Source organism: Dermochelys coriacea, chromosome 5 (genome assembly GCF_009764565.3).
Source record: "Dermochelys coriacea isolate rDerCor1 chromosome 5, rDerCor1.pri.v4, whole genome shotgun sequence".
Classification (NCBI taxonomy): domain Eukaryota; kingdom Metazoa; phylum Chordata; order Testudines; family Dermochelyidae; genus Dermochelys; species Dermochelys coriacea.
This window is the reverse complement of record NC_050072.1, coordinates 12,756,516-12,774,780: the sequence shown is the minus strand read 5'-3', so window position 1 is coordinate 12,774,780 and position 18,265 is coordinate 12,756,516. Positions and strand designations below refer to the sequence as shown.

Sequence of the window (18,265 nt, the reverse complement as noted above, 5' to 3'; positions counted from 1 at the left end):
GTTGACGGTGGCGCGAGCAGGCTGTTGGTGTTGGCGGTGTGTGAGGTGGCTGGGGGGTATCCGTGAGAAGCGCTGGGGGGTGGGGGGGGGTAGAAGTGCTGGGGTGGATGTCACGGTGGGGAGCTGCAGAGCAGGGGCGGGGAATGGGCTATCCCGGGGTGGCCGCGGCGGCGGTAGGCAGGGTGGGCATCCGTGGTGGGGGGCGGCTGAGATGGTTGGGGGGCTGGCAGAGGTGGGCCCGAGAGAGGAGGGGGCGTGCGGGGCAGCTGGCCCCGCAGGTGGGGGGAGGGCACTGGCCCTGGGGGCCCAAGGGGGCAGAGGTGGGCCCTGGCAGGGGCTGCTAGCCGCGCCGGCCGAGCAAGCGCTCAGCTCTCCGGCTTTGCGCCCCGCCGCTGCCTTGCGCAGCGCTAGGGGGCGCCGCGGCCGAGCCGCGTTCCGTCCTGCGGAACGAATGTGTCCCTCCTCGCGTTCCATAGCCAGCGCAGCGCTGACTGGCTGGGCCCGGGGCGGGGCGGGCTCGAGAGGCCGGTCATGTGACTTCGCCCCTGCCCGGGGCTTCCGGTGTGAGCTGCGGGAGCGAGGCGGCCGCCGGGGATGGCGGAGGCCGCGAGACCCCCGCGCAGGGAGCGCCCCAAGCCCGGCAGGGGCAAGGCCAAGGTACGGGGCGCGGCGCGGCTCCGCAGGGGACGGGAGGGAGGCGCTGGAGCCCGCTCCCGGAGCTGGTGCCCCAGCGGCCGGGCCTGGCGGGAGAGGGGAGCACAGCGCGGCCGCGTCCCCGCGGGAGCTGACTCGCCCCTCCCCCCCCCCCCCCGGAGCTCCAGAGCCGCCCTGTGCTCCGTCTCCGCTCCCGCCGGCCCGCTGCGCGCTCCGGGGCAGGGGCTGTCACAGGCGGGGTCTGCCTGGGGCCTGGCGGGCCTCTGGGCGCTGCCTTTCTTAGTATTGTTTTATTCTAGTGAAACATGGCTCGACCCTCGTCCCTGTGACTGGGTTTAGCTGCTGATCTTCTCCGGTGCGATCGCCTCGGTGCGTGTCCCGGTTCCCCTAGCGTGTTACAGGATTCCCTCAGTCATTACAAATAACACCCCTTGCCCGCGGGCGCCACTTGTCCCCTGGCTTTGCCCATAGCATCGTGGGTCTCCTTCAGAGTTTGAGCCTCTTTCCTCACCGATTTAAATAGCAGCCTGCTCTAGTCGCTGAAAGAACTGTCCCGTAGTTCCTGCCGAAAGCAATTGGAACTTCTTATATTAACGATTGGGGTGCTGGTATTTCGAACAAATTATAACAAGGCTTCGATTAATCGGGGATTGAATTAAAGGAAAGGGATATTTTTTTTTTTTGCTTAGCAAACTGATACACAGACAGGAATTATGTCAGTCAGCTCTGGGGTGGAGCATTGTAACTACTTAATTGTGTATAGCAACACATTAAAACTAGGGCTGTCGATTAATTGCAGTTAACTCGCACGATTAATTCAAAAAAATTAATCAAGATTAATCGCACTGTGAAACAATAGAATACCAATTGAAAGTTATTAAATATTTTTGGGTGTTTTACTACTTTTTCAAATACGTTGATTTCAATTACAACACAGAATACAAAGTGTACATTGCTCCCTTTATATTATTTTTTAATACAAATATTTGCACTGTAAAAATGATAAGAGATAGTATTTTTAGTTTGTCTCATGCAAGTACTGTAGTGCAATCTCTTTATCCTGAAAGTGCAATTTACAAATGTAGGGGTTTTTTGTTACATAACTGCACTCAAAAACAAAACAATCTAAAATTTTAGAGTCTACAAGTCCACTCAGTCCTACTTCTTTTCTACCAATCGCTAAGACAAACAAGTTCGTTTACATTGATGGGAGTTAATGCTGCCTGCTTCTTACTTACAATGTCACCAGAAAGTCAGAACAGGTGTTTACATGGGACTTTTGTAGCTGACATTGCAAGATATTTACGTTCCAGATACGCTAAACATTCGTATGCTCTTTCATGCTTCAGCCACAATTCCAGAGGACATGCTTCCATGCTGATAACACTCATTTAAAAAAAAAAAGTGTTAATTAAATTTGTGACTCAACTTCTTGGGGGAGAATTGTATGTCTCCGATTCTGTTTTACCCACATTCTCCCATATATTTCATGTTATAATAGTCTTGGATGATGATGTATACTTTGTATTCTGTGTTGTAATTGAAATCATTACATTTGAAATTGTAGAAAACATCCAAAATATTTAAATAAATGGTATTCTATTAGTGTTTAACAGTGTGATTAATCGCATGATTAATTGTGATTGATTTTTTTTTTAATCGCTTGACATCCTATGCTGTTTTAATTAGGGCTAAGAGTCCTAATACCTCTTCTGGTTAAAACTATAGCCATGTGTAGTGTTGGCTTTGAAACATCCAAAATATGAGGCCACATGGTGTAAGGGACCGAGTATCACTCCTGCAAAAGCCAGTATTTGTTTCTTCATATTTTAAACATACAACTATCTACATATCTTAGCTTTTAATCCTGTTGTAGATGAGATTTGGGCTTCTAGTTGTTTGTTTTGTTTTAGCATCTTGAAATGCAATCTCTCAAGGCTTTCATTTGCTTGCTGCTAATCCTCACCCATCTGACATTATGATCTAAACCGTTATCTTGTGTCGGATTTGAATCCCAAGGATTGCGCACTCTCCTCATTTTGCTGTTGTCCCTCTCCATTGATGTAATAAACTGTTGTGCGTGGATAACAGTCTATGAAATCATGTTAGTCAGAGCTGGTCTGAGTAGAGAACCATCAACCCAGGTTATATAAACCAAATATCAGACTCAAATGTCAACCACTGCTAAGAGCTCTTAACCTACTTCAGGAGAAAGGACTCCAAACCAGAGCTGAGAATAATAACTATTCCACCATCTTTGTCTAAATTCAGCCCCATTGCACACACAACAGTGCATTCCAGGCCACTGTTTGTGAAAGATTAATTTCTCTCATCTGACTCCCTTGACGTCTTTGAGGAGCAGTGGGCGCGGTCCGGGGTTCTCTGCTCAGTGTCCCTGTCCCGTTCCCTTCGTTTGACCCTTTGACCATACTCCTGTCCCTGTTATTTCATTAGTTGTCCCTTGGAAATTTTTGGCATCTAGGTCCTGTGGATCCCCCTTTTAGGCTGGGGGGGATCCTTTAGCAGTGGACGGGCTTTGCCCGCCCACTTCCTGGATCCCAATAGGATGGTTGTCGAAAGCTAGTGAAAAGCAACTGGCCTGTTAGTGGTGGGAGATATCAGTGCCTCTTTCAGAGAAGGTGAACCTCCTGAAGAATGTGAAACTTCCATATAGTTCCTAAGAAATAAACAGTTCATGACAGCCTCTCCAACTACTGCTCTGTCTTCAGCCTCTTCTTTCTTTTAACAGGTAGTGACAATCAAACTCCAGCAACTCTTGGCATTTATCATCCTGCAACTTTGCACAATCATTTTTCAGATGAGAACATGGCACCAATTGTTCTCTAGCAACACTCGTGGGTAGCTTCTCTATGGCTATCGATATCGGTTTAGAGTACTTGCTGTCTCAAGCCTTTTACAATGTTGATCCAAAGTGCTGCTCAGGGTGGATTTGATTTAAATCATGATTTAAATCACTAGTCAGGAAGATTCGATTTAATCATGGATTTCTGCATAAAAGTGCATTCTTTTTGGTTGTTATAACCTTAATACGTATTTTTCACAACTCTGAGATAGTTGAGACCCAAACTGGGTCTCTTTTAGGGCCTTCTGCCACTATAGGTTTTCCCTTCTAGTGAGAGAATGGTATGGTAGATCTCAAATCAATGAAGGCTACACTCAGAAAGACCTCAAGACTTCTGGAATATGCTGCTGAAACAGTTTCACTTTTGTTTCTGCTGCCTGTTCACATTTATCTCCAGATTTCTTCTTGTCCAGATCTATTCCATCCCCAACAATCTTCTATTCATTGAACTTTTTGAAACTTTGCACTTCTAGAGAGAGGTAGGAGATTGACTCTGTGAACACAAATTTGCAGAGGGACAATAGTTTTGAGGTCTGTTGTTTCTCACCTTTTATTTATTTATTTATTTATTTTTGTTTTATTTATTTTACTTATTTTTATTAAACATTTTTGCTGCTAACAAGCATGTTATCTTTAGAGATACAAATCCACAGTTTGAGAACTGCAAAACTAAGCATCTCTGATGGTATCTTCTAGATTTAGCACTGAGTTCCATTCTGTAGATAGAAAGATGAATCTAACTAATCTATACAGAAGCCCCTGGAAACCCATAATGTTGGGTCAGTAATCCATAAACTACTGGAACTTGTATACAAAACTTTTCTTAAACATTACATGAATATATTCTCATAATATAGACTTAGAATTTATAATCCCTATTCCTTGATGAGATATCTTTGAGCTATAATGTATCTTAATTAAAACTATCTTTAGATAGGTTTTTTTTCCTGAAAAAGCATTTTATAAAAAAAATCTGATTTAAAAACAAAAAAATAAAAAAGATTTTTTAAATATAATCATTGATTTTTATCTACCCTGGTGCTGCTCACCTGTACCCAAGACCTAACTGTAGTGAGCAGAGAAATGTTATAGTGGTTCCTGTTTATCCGTTCAAATAGGACTTATAAGAGTTATGATAAACAGCTACTACTCATCATTCAAGAACCCTCACAAATATTTTTTCACCTCTGGTTTGCCAGAAAATTACAAGCTGCTTTCCTTGATGAGACTATAGCTAGTGATCTCTGCTGATCATCCTGACTAAACTCTTGTAATTCAGTACATCTGAGGTTAAAGGTGGGGGCAACATGGGAATTCCAGTTTGCCAGAACACATCAACCTTCATCCTTAGCAGAAAAACTGGCTCTGTTTACATCCAGTGTAATTTCAGGGTACAAGTTGGGGCCCAACCACATCAGTACCTGCTTTTCCATTCATAACCTCACTGAACCATATGTGATCCTCTGGGGCACTGCATCTGACAACATTATGTTCTTGGGAGCAGGAGATGAGGCATCCATCCTTTGCTGAACTTGCTCAGTTGTGTAACCAAGAACTAGAGGACAGAAAACTGAATCTGAGGTTTTCAGAGAAAGCTTCAAGACTCACCTTTTTGCAAAAGATACAATAAACAAAGATTAATACTTGCATCACTAACAAGAAACAAAACACAATAAGGTGGCAAAGCTACTGAAGCTGTGAGAGGTGAAGAGCAGTTTACCGCTGGCACCTGTGTAAATCTGAGTCATACGCAGTAATTAAGAACAGAGCTGAAAATTTTATTAAAATACAGGTTGAGAAAAGAGTGTTTGTACATCTGGTATAGTGCTTAGATTATCCACAAAGTTTGTTTTTAAAGTCATAAGATACATATAGTGCATAATCAGCAATAACCCATATTTAGGTGAATGAATTTAAGAATACAGTTTAGATCTTTAGCATCCAAGTGTTCAGGTACTTTACTCATGAAAAAAGTTACCCAGAGCTGGTGGAGGAATGTCCCTCAGTCATTGAGAATTTAGGATTGGTTGTCCATTTAGAAAAAACAGTCCATCAGGAAAGTAATAGACTGTTCCACACAGCCTTATGCCCAAATAAATTTGTTAGTCTATAAGGTGGTACAAGTACTACTTGTTGTTCCTGTATGGAACAGTTACACGCTTATGGGTCATAAGACATCTACATTACTTCTAGGACATCCATCAGTGTAGTAAGTTGGGAAAGTAACTCAAATACTTTCCAGTCTGTTATTGAGTGTCCAGGGAGGTTGAAGTGTTCTCCTACTGGTTTTTGACACTCCCTGGACACTCAATAACAGACTTAAAAGTGGCAATTCTTCAAGAAAAAAACTTCAAAATCAGACTCCAACGAGAAACTGCAGAACTGGAATTAATTTGCAAACTGGACACCGTCAAATTAGGCCAGAATAAAGGCTGGGAGTGGATGGGTCAATACAAAAACTAATTTCCGCATGCTAATTTCCCCCTACTGTTACTCACACTTCCTTGTCAACTATTTGAAATGAGCCACCCTGATTACCACTCCAAAAGTGATTTTTCCTCCTGTTGATAATAGCCTGCTTTAATTGAATTGTCTCATTAGAACCGACCCCCCACTTGGTAAAGCAACTCCCATCTTTTCATGTTCTGTGTATATATATCTTCCTACTGTATTTTCAACTTCATACAGCTGAAAAAGTGGGTTTTAGCCCACGAAAGCTTATGCCCAAATAAATTTGTTAGTCTCTAAGTTGCCACAAGTACTTCTCGTTGTTTTTGCTGATACAGACTAACACAGCTGCCACTCTGAAACCTATTCCATACAGAATTAGACTTCACATATTTTAATATTGACTATTTAGTCTTCAAATATACAAAACCCAACCCATATGTAACTTGTTACTGGAATTAGTTCTGTTTGATGTAAGGTAAATAATCCAATTTTTTTTTATGTAAGTTACCTGATAGGCACAACCAGATATATTTCAGACACCAGGTTCAGTCCTGTCACTGTAAGTCATCTTTTATATAGGAAAAGTGTCTTTTCGGGAACATGTTCAGTGGAATTCGGCTTGCAAGGCAGGAAATCCCCTGTGGAGTGGAAGGACTTCCTGTTGTCCCCTCACAACTCGAAAGTGAACTCCTCTTGGCCCCTAAACTGTCTGTCACATTTAACTGCACACTGTCCCATCACTCAGGCAACATGGAGCCATTTTTAGATTCTTCTGCCCCCTTCCATACCCAGGCTCTGGGCAAATCTTATTGTATTTTCCTTTATAGTGTCTAAAACCTATGCTTTACTTTCTGAGCACTGAGATTTTTTTTACTGTACTTTTGTTGTGTCTGACCTCAATTACTGCATACTCTTAGTCTTTGGCATCTCTGCATTTCATTTTGTTCCTCTCCAAACCATTTTGTGCTGTGAAAATCATCTTCCTGTCCTGCCATTCTGATTACATCACTCTCTCCTTTAAATCCCTTCTCTGGTTTCTTCTTGTCATCTGCATTAAGTTCAGGCTGTCTCTGCTCTTTCTTACATCTCTGCTCTTCTCCCTTCCTACACATATTTCTTGTTTGCTCCTCTCAAACCTTTTATGTGGTTGCTCCCTTTGTATCCTCCTTCAACTCTTCCCTTTGAGCATTCTTCCATGCTGCCCCTTACGTTTGGGGCAATCTCGCCTTCTGCACCAGGCAAACACCTCAATTTGAAGAGGGAATTAAAAATATTGCATGTAGTAAGTACATTAACAGTTGCCCATCTAATTTTGAATATAAATAGCCCGCAAATATCCAAACTAACCAACTCACTCTGCTTTTTGTGGAAGTAACTATACCCTCTTGCCTAGTGTTATGGCTGTCTCCACTGCTGTTGTTTGTTGCAGTAGTGCCTAGAGGCCTGTCTGCACTGTGCTAGGACGCATTGAACAAACACAATGAAAAGATGGTTCCTGCTTGATAAGTTTACTCCAAGTATAAAAAGAGAAACAGGTGTTATGTTCTTATTTGAATTCAGAGCCTGATCCTGCAGTCCTTACTCAGATGAATTTTCTATTGAGTTTGTAGAATTTTTGCCCTGAAAAGGAAGAAGTGTCAGACTTCATGTAGCCTGCTGGGGACTTCAGTATCAATTTTATGGGGAAGGTGCTCAGATATGGTGTTGGTGGGCAGCAGTATAAAATGCTAACGTAAGAGAAGGGTTGATTTCATCTGAATAAAACCTGCAAGATAGTCTCTCTGGATTTTAAGCCTCAAGGAGCATGGGGAATGTACAGGAAAATAAGACAATAAAGTCCAGACTAATGATCCTATAGAAAGAAGTGAACAGGAGAGTATAAAGTAGAGTATCCCTCTTTAAATGGAAAATGAGGTAAACACTCATATGTGACTGTGGTCACCAGGCACAAACGACACAGCACATCGTATCTGAATGTCCCCTTCGTTCTTTTGCCGGGGGGCCTGAAGGACATTCACCAGCTCACTGTTGGGGCAATGTGCTGGCCGTCAAGCTTAGATATACATTTGTAGTTGTTGCTACCTACCCAAGCCATACGAAAGAAGAACAGGAGAATGGGAGATGTGGGGTCCAAAAGCAAGCCAAATATATTGCCATTGTATAAAGAAGCTGCAAGCATATGTTTGGATTAAAAGGTGTTCAGTGGGAGGGTGAAAATAAATATGCTAAGTTAGCTGGGGCCTTCATATCCATTGCTGTCTGTGAGCTGCTTTATAAGGCAGAACTGCTCTGCTAGGAGATGTGTGAAATTGTCAGTAAATGTTCAGAACTTTACTTTTGTTACTTAGCCTTTTTCCAGTGTTGAGTAGGGACTGAGAGCTCTTCATTAGTTCCCTCTCTCTGACTTTTGTCATATGATGATTTTGGCGATCTGTTGCATAGTGTAGAGAAATTAGAGCAGTATAAGCTAACTTTCCCGGTATTTTCTCAGTTCTGCTCTCATTTAGTCTTTTGAACTCTGAATTTTAGCTGTTTGCACAGGAGTGCTTGTATCGTATACTGGTTGTATTGTCATATCGTGATGATTCCACATGTTTTTGTGCTTTTCGTGAGAAAGTCATAAAAATATACTTCAGACTAGGCTAGCTGTTTGTCTCCTCACAAGCATAAGCATCCCTGTTCAGTAATAGCTAATGTTAATTAAATAGGGAATAATCAATTTAAAATGCACACCGCTCATTTTATTCAGCTTTTCTACTTCTCCAACTGACATAATTCCTAGTGAAACTGCTAATTTCTAGGTTATGGATTGCATCACAGGGTCGATCTTTAATTAATTGGACATTGCAAGAGTTATATCAGCTGAAAATGTAGGTTTTGTGAAAATAAGCTCTTACAGAACTGAAGACCATTAGACATGTTTCCGTGAAATTAAAAACACCTTCCAACGTATTTATATTGTGGTACAGCCTAGAGGCTTTTCAGTCAAAGATCCCCATTGTTTTACTCATTTGTACAGCACATCGCGCAAAGACAGTCTGTGCCCCAGAATGCTGACAGTTTTTCATTAACAACATGGTGGGCATCATTCCAGCATGAAAGCAAGGAAATGAAATTGATAGAGCACCGGCTGCTATCTTTTGGGAGGAGGGGGTGGGGGAAAGTGGGGAAGCTGAAGACCGAGAGTGTGTCAGGCATGGTGGGGACTGAAAGTTACAGCTTGCACAGTTTCTCTCCTGCTGTGTATTAACTCATACTTGCTTCCCAAACAAGACGTTGAGTAAGAAATAGAGGAATTCAAAAAAGAGGAAATGAATAGAGGAACACAATCTGCTTAACCATGGATCATGTGCAGTGTTTGGTGCCTTTGGCATGTCCACATGGTCAGTAGACATCTTATGAATTTAAAATGTGCTCTGTTTAGCAGAATCCCTTATCATTCATAGATTAAATGAAACAAGGGGCCTAGTGACTGCAGCTGGCTCTCCAAATATACTTATTCCACGTCAACATACAAGTTGAAATATGCATTTATTTCTTACCTTCATAACTACGGAAAATAGGCTGGTGATGTAAGCGTTAGGTACATTGTAATGCAAGACAAATGCTGACTTTCTTTTGTTGTTCATTTATGAATGTCAAATTCCTGATACGCTGTCTATTCTTTTGTTTCTAGGAAAAAAAGAAAAAATGCACTGAAGAGCCCCAGAAGCAGGGCTTGGACGAGGTCTTCCTCCCCAACAAAGCTAGAGACCAAGAGGTGTCTTCTCGAGCTAGCAAGGTGCAGGTGGAACATCCTGAAGTCTTTACGGAGATTCAGCTCAGTGATGAAGTAGAGGATAGAAAAAATGTGAATGATATTTCCTTGACTTCTTTAACCTTAGCAGATGAAGGATCCCGATTAGCTACCCTAGAACCTCTAACACAAGGAGAAGAATTCAGAGCCAGTCTCTTGCATGAGAAATGCAGGGAGTGGTCTGAGGAAGATGGTAGAAATAAATTGGACAAACCCCAGAGCATTATGGAAGCACTTGCTAATCAATCAGAAAACTCTGGAGTAGCAGAAAGTACCTTTAAATGTAGTGCTGTTTGCACTGAGTCACTGATGGGAATTGTACGGGACAGAGGAACTGAGAAGGTACAAGAGGCTACAAATCCTGTACTTTCTTTAGAGGCACAACCTGTGCTGTCACAGCTCTCTAATGAAGCCAAAGAGTGTGCTCAACCCTCTGGGTTGAAAACTTTGTATCCCGATTTATCTGCTGAATTGTCCCAAGCGAGACTGACCACACTTGCGGTAAAACCGCTGTTGCATAACGAGAGGCTATATCCAGAGATTCCGTCTGAACCAGAACTAGTGCCATTTACCAAAGAGCAGCTGAAAATCTTTGAGCCGTGTTCGTGGCTGGAGAATGTTGATTCCTACCTGGAGGAGTTTGATAACATTGCTCATCAGGATAGACATGAGTTTCACGAATTGCTCCTGAACTATTGGCGCTGTAGAAAGCAGCTCTTGCTGGCTGAGGCTGAGCTACAGGCCATGACATCAGATTGCCAAAGTGCCAAGGGCAGGTTATGGATTTTTAAGGAGGAACAGCAGTCTGTCAAGGTGGTGTAACTGAAGTTGCTTTTGATCCTGGCTTGGCTATGATCCCAGTCATGTGCTCTGCTGAATGTGGATGTTTGCTGTATTTAAGCCGGCTTGTACAGAGAGATTTATTTGCCTTGGATGATGTTTTTTTTGTTTTTTTTTTTTTTTTAATTTTTCTGTTCAAAGGAAAATAAACCTGTCACTGCTTAAGTCAAGTTCATTGCATAGAAATACTTATTCCACTGAATTCTTGATTTTTAAACTTGTAACTAATATAGTGGAGTGCCATCTCCCTCACAATGAGCTCTAATATACTAAAATTCCTGTATGCAGTGAATTGGAGTGAGAGTTCCAATGCATTGCAATATGAAAACTGGAATTCAGCTTAGAAACACCTTCTGCTATTAGCGAAATACTTCATTATGGTGCCTATTCTGTCCAGCCTCCTTCCTGGGTGTGGATGACCCCATGTCCAATAGTCTTGGTACAGTGGTTCTGGAAGGATTTGAGGATGCAGCGCAGCAGCCTGGTTATTTGGAGCAAGGAGACTGAGGGGCTAGATCCACTTCCACTGGTTGTTGCTTCCTTTATCCAGCACAGAGATTCCTGTTTGTGGCTGCCACTGCAACCCTGACCTGAAGTATCTTTGGGCTTGTCTATGCTGCACCGCAGTGTGGACTACCGGGGTGTGAATCGCAGAGTGCACCAAAGTGTTGCACTCAGCTACCCCATTCAAAAGAAGGTACTGACTTCATATTAACGTAGTCCCGTTTGCAAGAGGACTATGTTACTGAGAACTAGGTACCATCTGGTTTGCACCAGCAGCTTCAATGTGGGGCAGTTACAGCGCAATACTTTAGTGCGCTCTGCAGTTTGCACCCCTGTAGTCCACACTGCAATGCACTGTAGGCAACTGCAGAGCTACAGAGGCTATGTCTAATGGGGAAGAATTGTTCTGCCCATGTCTCGGGGAGAACCCCATCACACAGCTTGATGTTCCAGCTGTGTGCTGATTTGCAGGAGTTGGTCTTATAGGGCCCTGTCTCAACTAGGAAAATGGAAGATGCTCAGCAGTGGTAGAAGTTGTAGTCAGTGTAGATGTTCTTACCCCTGTCCGATCCTTCCCAGAGCAAGTTTAGATAGCAAGAATGCGTAAGCCATATCTATTCGAGAACTTCCTCTTTTTCTCCCATGAGTTGAGCTGTATGGCTGGTGAATTCCCTGTCCAATTTTTCCTATGCTAGATGAGACTTGAGGGCCCCAATGTACGGATATTACTCTTTATTTACATAAATGTGGTGTAAATGAACATTATAAAATTTAATTATGATTGAATTTTATCAGTCTCTTAAATTTTGTATTTATTCATTTTTATGTCCAAAACACTGCATCTGCACTCTCCACCGACTTTTACATTAATATAACTGATTTCCTAGTGTAAAATCCTGCATGTGCTGTGAACAAGTTTCACACCAAAGTTTATAAGTGTGTGCTTTGAAACTTAGTTGTATGGCTGTATGAAGCAATGACATGGGTAGAATGAAATAATGGCTTAATTATATTAACATTGGATGAGGTTTGGAAAGACTCCACTCAGTGACCTGATTTGCAGTTTGAGGAAAGTCATTTCACTCTTGGCAAGTCTGAATAATTTTAAAATATATTATGGCAAATTGATGTAAGGTGGGCTGGAGTCTAGAAAAATACTTCTCTTGCTTGCGTACATATTGTGACTTTAAAATAAGATCAGGGTCTGCCTGGAAATTCTTTATATGTTTTATACATACATTTTAAGACTAGATGGGACCAAGGCTGTGAGTCAGGTGTGCTCTACTGGATTTGGTGTGAGGGTGGGAGTTGAGAGACCTGATTTAATTCTCACTTCTGCAACTGACTCACTGCATGATCTTGGGCCAGTCACTGAAACCCAAATTTTTAAAAATAGTTTCTGATTTTGGGTACTTGGGTTTGCAGGGCCTGATTTTTCAGAGGTGCTGGGCAGTCATCAGCTCCGATACTCAGTGCCCCTGAAAATCAAGTTGGACATCTAAAATCAGAATCTGCTTTCAAAAATGTCTTGGCCTGTTTCCCCATCTGTTATCTGCGCAGAATATTGCTGACCCGCCTTTACAAAGAGCTTTGAAATCTGTGGCTTAAAAGCTCATGTAAGTGCACATTTTTTTAACACACTTTAAAAAGAAAGCACATAAAATAATTGTTCTCTTTGCAGGGTATCTGTGCAGATCAGTGCCAAGTGTCTGACTACCATCGCTACCAGACAGTAGAGATGAATGAAAGTGTGTTGGGGGAACTAAAGAGGTTGTTTGAAGCCAAAGCGGAGCACGTGCATCAGACGTTGGTGCTTCACTCGTACACTTCAATGTTGTCCCGCTTGCAGGTGGAGTCTTGTATCTATGGATTGCTTAATAGCTCATCCCTGCTGAGATCTGTGGCTGTTCAACAACAAGAGCAAGGTGTGTCCCCGATCTGAGTTTCCGCCTCTGGTGTCCCTAGCATGCAGAATACTACACCTGATCTTTCAATCTGGAGTTCTTTGTGTGGATATTCATTTTAGAAGAACCCTCTTTCAACACCAAAAACTAGGGGGAAGCTTATTCTGTGGCCCACGAAACCCCAGTCCATCAAAAGCACCCTGAATTTCTCATTTCAGTCTCATGGAGCATAGACATGTTGTAGAAGTCAAGTGCTTAAGCTTGTTTTGTAAGCAGATTGCAGGAGTGCTCCCAGCTGTCTGATCTATGTGGTGCCACTGGTTTTGCCTATGTCAGAAAAATATTGTAGTTTTGCCTGCAGGGAGTGTGCAGAAGGGAGGCTTTAACTTAAAGTAACAGAGACATTTTTATATCAAAGTTGCTATTTAGTGATTATAAGATGTTTTTAAAAAAACACTTATAAAACTAGCATCTTAGTTTTAGAGTGTAGTACAGTATTTGTTTGGATTTAATATAATATACAGTAGAACTTCAGAGTTACGAACACAAGAGTTGCAAATTGACCGGTCAACCACACACCTCATTTGGAACCGGAAATACGCAATCAGGCAGCAGTAGAGGACGACTCCTCTTCTCCTCCCCACTCGCCAAAAAAACCAACAACAACAAAAAACAAACGCAGTATATTGTGCTGTGTTAAATGTAAACTACTAAAAAATAAAGGGAAATTAAAAAAAAAAAAAAAAAAGATTGACAAGGTAAGGAAATTCTGCTTTTTTTATTTATAGTAAGATGGTTAAAAGCAGCATTTTTCTTCTGTAAAGTTTCAAAGCTGTATTAAGTCAATGTTCAGTTGTAAACTTTTGAAAGAACCACCGTAACGTTTTGTGTAGAGTGCCGAGCAACATTCCCGAGTTGTTCGTAACTCCTGAGGTTCTACTGTACATATGAAGGACAAAGGAGAAATTTTATATAGAACCCCTAAAGCCATGAGGGCATTAGTCAGCCTAGCAGGGCTCTTAAGAGTCAGCAGTGTCAGAGCTCTAATTCTGTTTCTAATTCACAGCTTCTAAGCAGTCGGAAAACCTTTCCTTGGACTTGGGTCACCTGAAAGAATGTGTCAGCATTCTTTTCAGTTTCACGCGCAGAGTTATCGAAGATCCTCAGTTCCAGAGTGACCTCCTCCGTTGGCTGCAAAGGCTGGTAAGGGAGGAGTGTGTGGAGTAACTGCTGTTTATTAAAATGAATTGAATCGGTCCCAGTAGCCATCCCTGGAAACCTCACCACTGCTAATGCTGTTTGGTGTCCTGAGTGAAAAGAATTCGGTGGTTTCATTCCAGGTCTTAGAAGACAATGGCCACATCACTGAAACCTCTAGGATAATTGTTGATAGAATCAACAGAGAGGCCAAGTGTTGAGAGGACTGGAGCCTGTGAACCCCCAAGTGGTTGGGTTGGATAGGACAGAGCAGATTAATAAGGCAGCATGGGGAAAACTCGCAGTACTTCAGCTCATGTTGGAGATGGAGGTCTTCATGGCTGTCAATCTGGTGATCTTTCATCACTCAGTTTCACTACATCAGTTCTTTGTATTGTAGCTCTTAAATCAAGCAGCGGCCCCTGCTTGTCAAAGAGCACTGTTGTCCCCTTCAGCCTTTTGGTGATACAGCATTCTCTGTACAAACCCATTGGGTATTGGAAAGTGCAAGGAGAATAATAGAAACGCCAGGTTTTAACAAGTCTGTGAAGGAGCCAACCTTGAAATTGCCCTTACAAATTGCTCTTTATTGTTTAGGTGTCAGTCTTGCAAAGAGTTGGCTGTCCAGGGGACCACCTCTTCCTTTTAAACCACATCCTCCGTTGCCCAGCTGGTGTTAGCAGTTGGGCTGCTTCGTTCATTCAGGTGTGAATATTTAATCCTGTGTGCTTTGCTTTTTTTGGCTGAGATTTTGGAGTGAGTAGGAGAAAAGAAGAGTATCCCTCCTGTTTGAAACCATAAGACTATTACCAGACTAACTGGCAGACTCCAGAAATATGGAATCTGGGGCCTAGGAAGGAGAGGAGCCAAAGTCTTTCTGTGCGGTTTTCATGGGCTGGATTTTCAGCCCTCCCAATCTTGTAGTGAGATCTGCAGCTAAAGGCAGAAGCTGTGTCTCCTTTTGAAGACTTGTTTCTCACTTAGATCAGCAAGTGGGCTTTGTCAAGATTTTCCTTTAATGTTAGAAAGTTAAAGGAAAAGCCACATAATGGAAATTCAGAGATTTTATGTAGATGCTGAAACTAGACAGCTGTGGATTCTGGTTTGCTTAGACTGAAATTTTTGTTTTAATTTCAGATCAAAGTCTTGGATAACCCATCAGGAGTCTTTCATTTTATGCAGTCTCTTGCCTTGCTTATGTCTCCTGTCAAGTAAGTGAGAAAGGAGAGAATTTGTACACGTGTTCTGAAAATGCTTATCTGTGGATATTCAAACACATGGTGGCAGTAGGTATATTCAGATGACGTTGAGGAATTGTCAAAATGGGCACAGTGAACTGATAGTTAAGTCTAAAGCCTTGTCGTTATTCACTCATCCCCTGTTTACAGCCTCAGCACTATTCTCAGATGCTAAATGTTTAGCATGATGAATGTGCAGTAGCCCTATTGTTCTTCTCAACATTGAAATAAAGTTCTTGGCTACGTTTGGAGGAACAATTGTTATGGATGAAAAGGAAGCTCCTGAGTCAGTAGGTCTGGAACAATTGTTGCATGCAAAGATTATGGTGTTTAATATTTTCCTCTATACTTCTAACTTTACTCAGAAAAAACAATTGCAATACTTGATGAAAACAGTGACGTCAAGGATCAATGATGATAAATGAAATAAAATAAATGATCTGATCAAATCACAATCTTCTCCTGTTTGAGTAGCCTCTTCCCCACCCCACTCTGTTAGATTAGTAAAGGTTAGTGTGACTTTTATGTTTGTGTGTGCTCACTGCATTATGAGAGTTACAGCCACTGGTTTTCTGAGTGTCAAGATAGTAGCTATTGAGCTTAACTGATCTGAAGCAGTTCTATAGAAATATTTTAAATGGCTAAGGAGAGAGCTGGACTGAGTTATTTTTAGAGTTAATATTAGTCAAGCCTGGATTGTCCGAACTCCAGTTAACTGAAACTCCAGCCATCTGTTGGAGCTTTGATATCAGTGCACAAGGATTTATATGCTGAGCTGAACTGGCTGAGGCAGTGTGGGAAATAAATTGGCCTACACATTTTGACGTCTGTGCTCAGTTTGCAGGCTAGATTGAAAAGCCTGGAGCAGATTCTTCATCTCTTGTAAATCTGCAAAGCTTTATTGAACTTCATGAAGCTATACTGAAGTACATCCGCTGAGGATCTGGTTCCCTGAGGGCAGACTTCAGTCTGTTGAGCCAGGTTTTGGGTGTCCCCAGAAACCTTGCATAGTTAAGAGTTGCACTGTAGCTATTTCAAGTCAGTAACAGTAGCAGTGAATCTAGTGTCTTAAAGTGAGTATGAATTTACAGCGATCAACTTTTCTTTTTTCTGATCACCGGTGTTGGATGCTGAGAGAAGATGTAGTTATCCTGACATTATGTGTAGTGTTTCACCAACATGTTGCTGGCCCTGACAGGTTGAGAGAAATTAGACCTTAAGATCGTGTCATTTTGGTTACCATGTTGCTTTTCCCCTTACTTCATTTTTGGTGTGGAAGTATCAGCTGACATCACCTGTACAGTTAATGAATCGTGTACACCGTTTGTAAACAAGTATTTCAGGATATCAGGTGATCTAAAGTATGGGATTCTGTCTCTAGAGGCTTTCAAGTTAACAACCACTAAAATAATCTGAAATGGAAGTCTGAAGAAAAACATGATGACCAGAATGAGGAGTTTAAGGTCCAGTGACTAGCTGTCAGAGCTAGATATGTGTGCTTCATACCATGGGAGGAGTCCCAGCTTTCAGCTGGTATATAAAACATTTGGTTATAGTCCTTTTGATTTGTATGAACTTATGGCTTGTATTCACTTTTCAAGGCCCTTCATGGCCTATCACCACGCTTCTAGCCATCTTTCATTCACTATCAAGATATAGACTCCTGTCTTTGATTGGCCAATGATGGATCAATCCATCTAAGATACTTCTATGGCCCTCATGACCATAGTATGACAGTCCTTAATGAATTTATCCCCACAATATCCCTATGAGGTTGGGCAGTGCTGTTATTCCCATTTTACATGCTTGGAACTGAGGCACAGAGAGGCTAAATGATGTGCCCAAGGTCACCCAGGAAGTCTGGTAGGGCAGGGAGTTGACCTAGGTCAGATTAGGATCCTAGATTAGTGCCCAGATCCATTGGATGATCCTTCCCCTTATGATTCCAGCCTTCATTGCACACTGGTTAAATTTTCAAACAAGCACCTTTGTGCTGTCTTCCATGCTTCCCCTCACACTTGGGTGGAACTCCTTGTAAACGTTCACTGTCTTGTCATGCTCCAAATCCCTCTTTAAAACTCTGTTGCTGTGATGCTTAAAAGAACTTGACAACCATTAGGCAGTGGGTGCTAAACTGTTGCCCATCATGCTCACCAGCATTGTCTCATTATTTCTTTGTGCTTTCCTGTCTGCCTGTATCCACCTGTTGTCTTATCTTACACTTGGACTGTAAGATCTTTTGGGCAGGGATCACCTTTTTGTTCTGTATTTGTACAGTGTCTGGCATAGTGGGGTCCTAGTTTGTGACTGGAGCTCCTAGGTGCTACCGCAATACAATTAATCACTGTCACTGCTTTTGGATTGACCATAGCAAATACTGGCTGTCAGATCAGTGTAACTTTCAGCCCCTGGTTCACCTGTAGATGCTTGGCAATGGTTGGCATAAGCTGTCTTTTTTTTTTTTCCCATTTTATTTATTATGGATTCACAAAGGTGTACCCAGCAATGCGTGTGTTGTAAATTGTAACAGCAGCGTCCCTTAGAATGGGCGCCTTGCAAACTAGGGTTGATAGCAATTTACATTTTTCAGGGTATTGTGCATAAATGAACTCATTAAATTGGTAATCAACTTAAATATGAGTTTTTATTGACTGGTAACTTGTTCCACACTTGATGCATTGGGCAACCTTGTTAGTTTCTTGTTCCTGTGTGAGTTTTAAGTTTTAAGGCTTTTAAAACAAAGAATAGTTGGACTGCAAATCTCGAATGTTTACTTTGTTTCTCTAATTTATTTAAGCCTGGCTTTCATGTGAAATGA

The 18,265-nt window shown here is 42.0% G+C and overlaps 1 protein-coding gene across 1 annotated transcript in view; it reads left to right on the top strand.

Annotated features, from left to right (window-relative positions):
* Positions 1–524: 524 nt before the first annotated feature.
* The window catches only part of EPG5 (ectopic P-granules autophagy protein 5 homolog), a 66,138-nt gene continuing 48,397 nt past the window's right edge, over positions 525–18,265 (top strand). The window contains exons 1-6 of the mRNA XM_043514527.1: positions 525–657; positions 9,645–10,577; positions 12,790–13,033; positions 14,079–14,215; positions 14,807–14,914; positions 15,347–15,420. Coding sequence (XP_043370462.1) covers positions 595–657; positions 9,645–10,577; positions 12,790–13,033; positions 14,079–14,215; positions 14,807–14,914; positions 15,347–15,420 — 1,559 coding nt within the window. The 5' untranslated portion in view covers positions 525–594. The remainder of the gene's footprint in view (positions 658–9,644; positions 10,578–12,789; positions 13,034–14,078; positions 14,216–14,806; positions 14,915–15,346; positions 15,421–18,265) is intronic.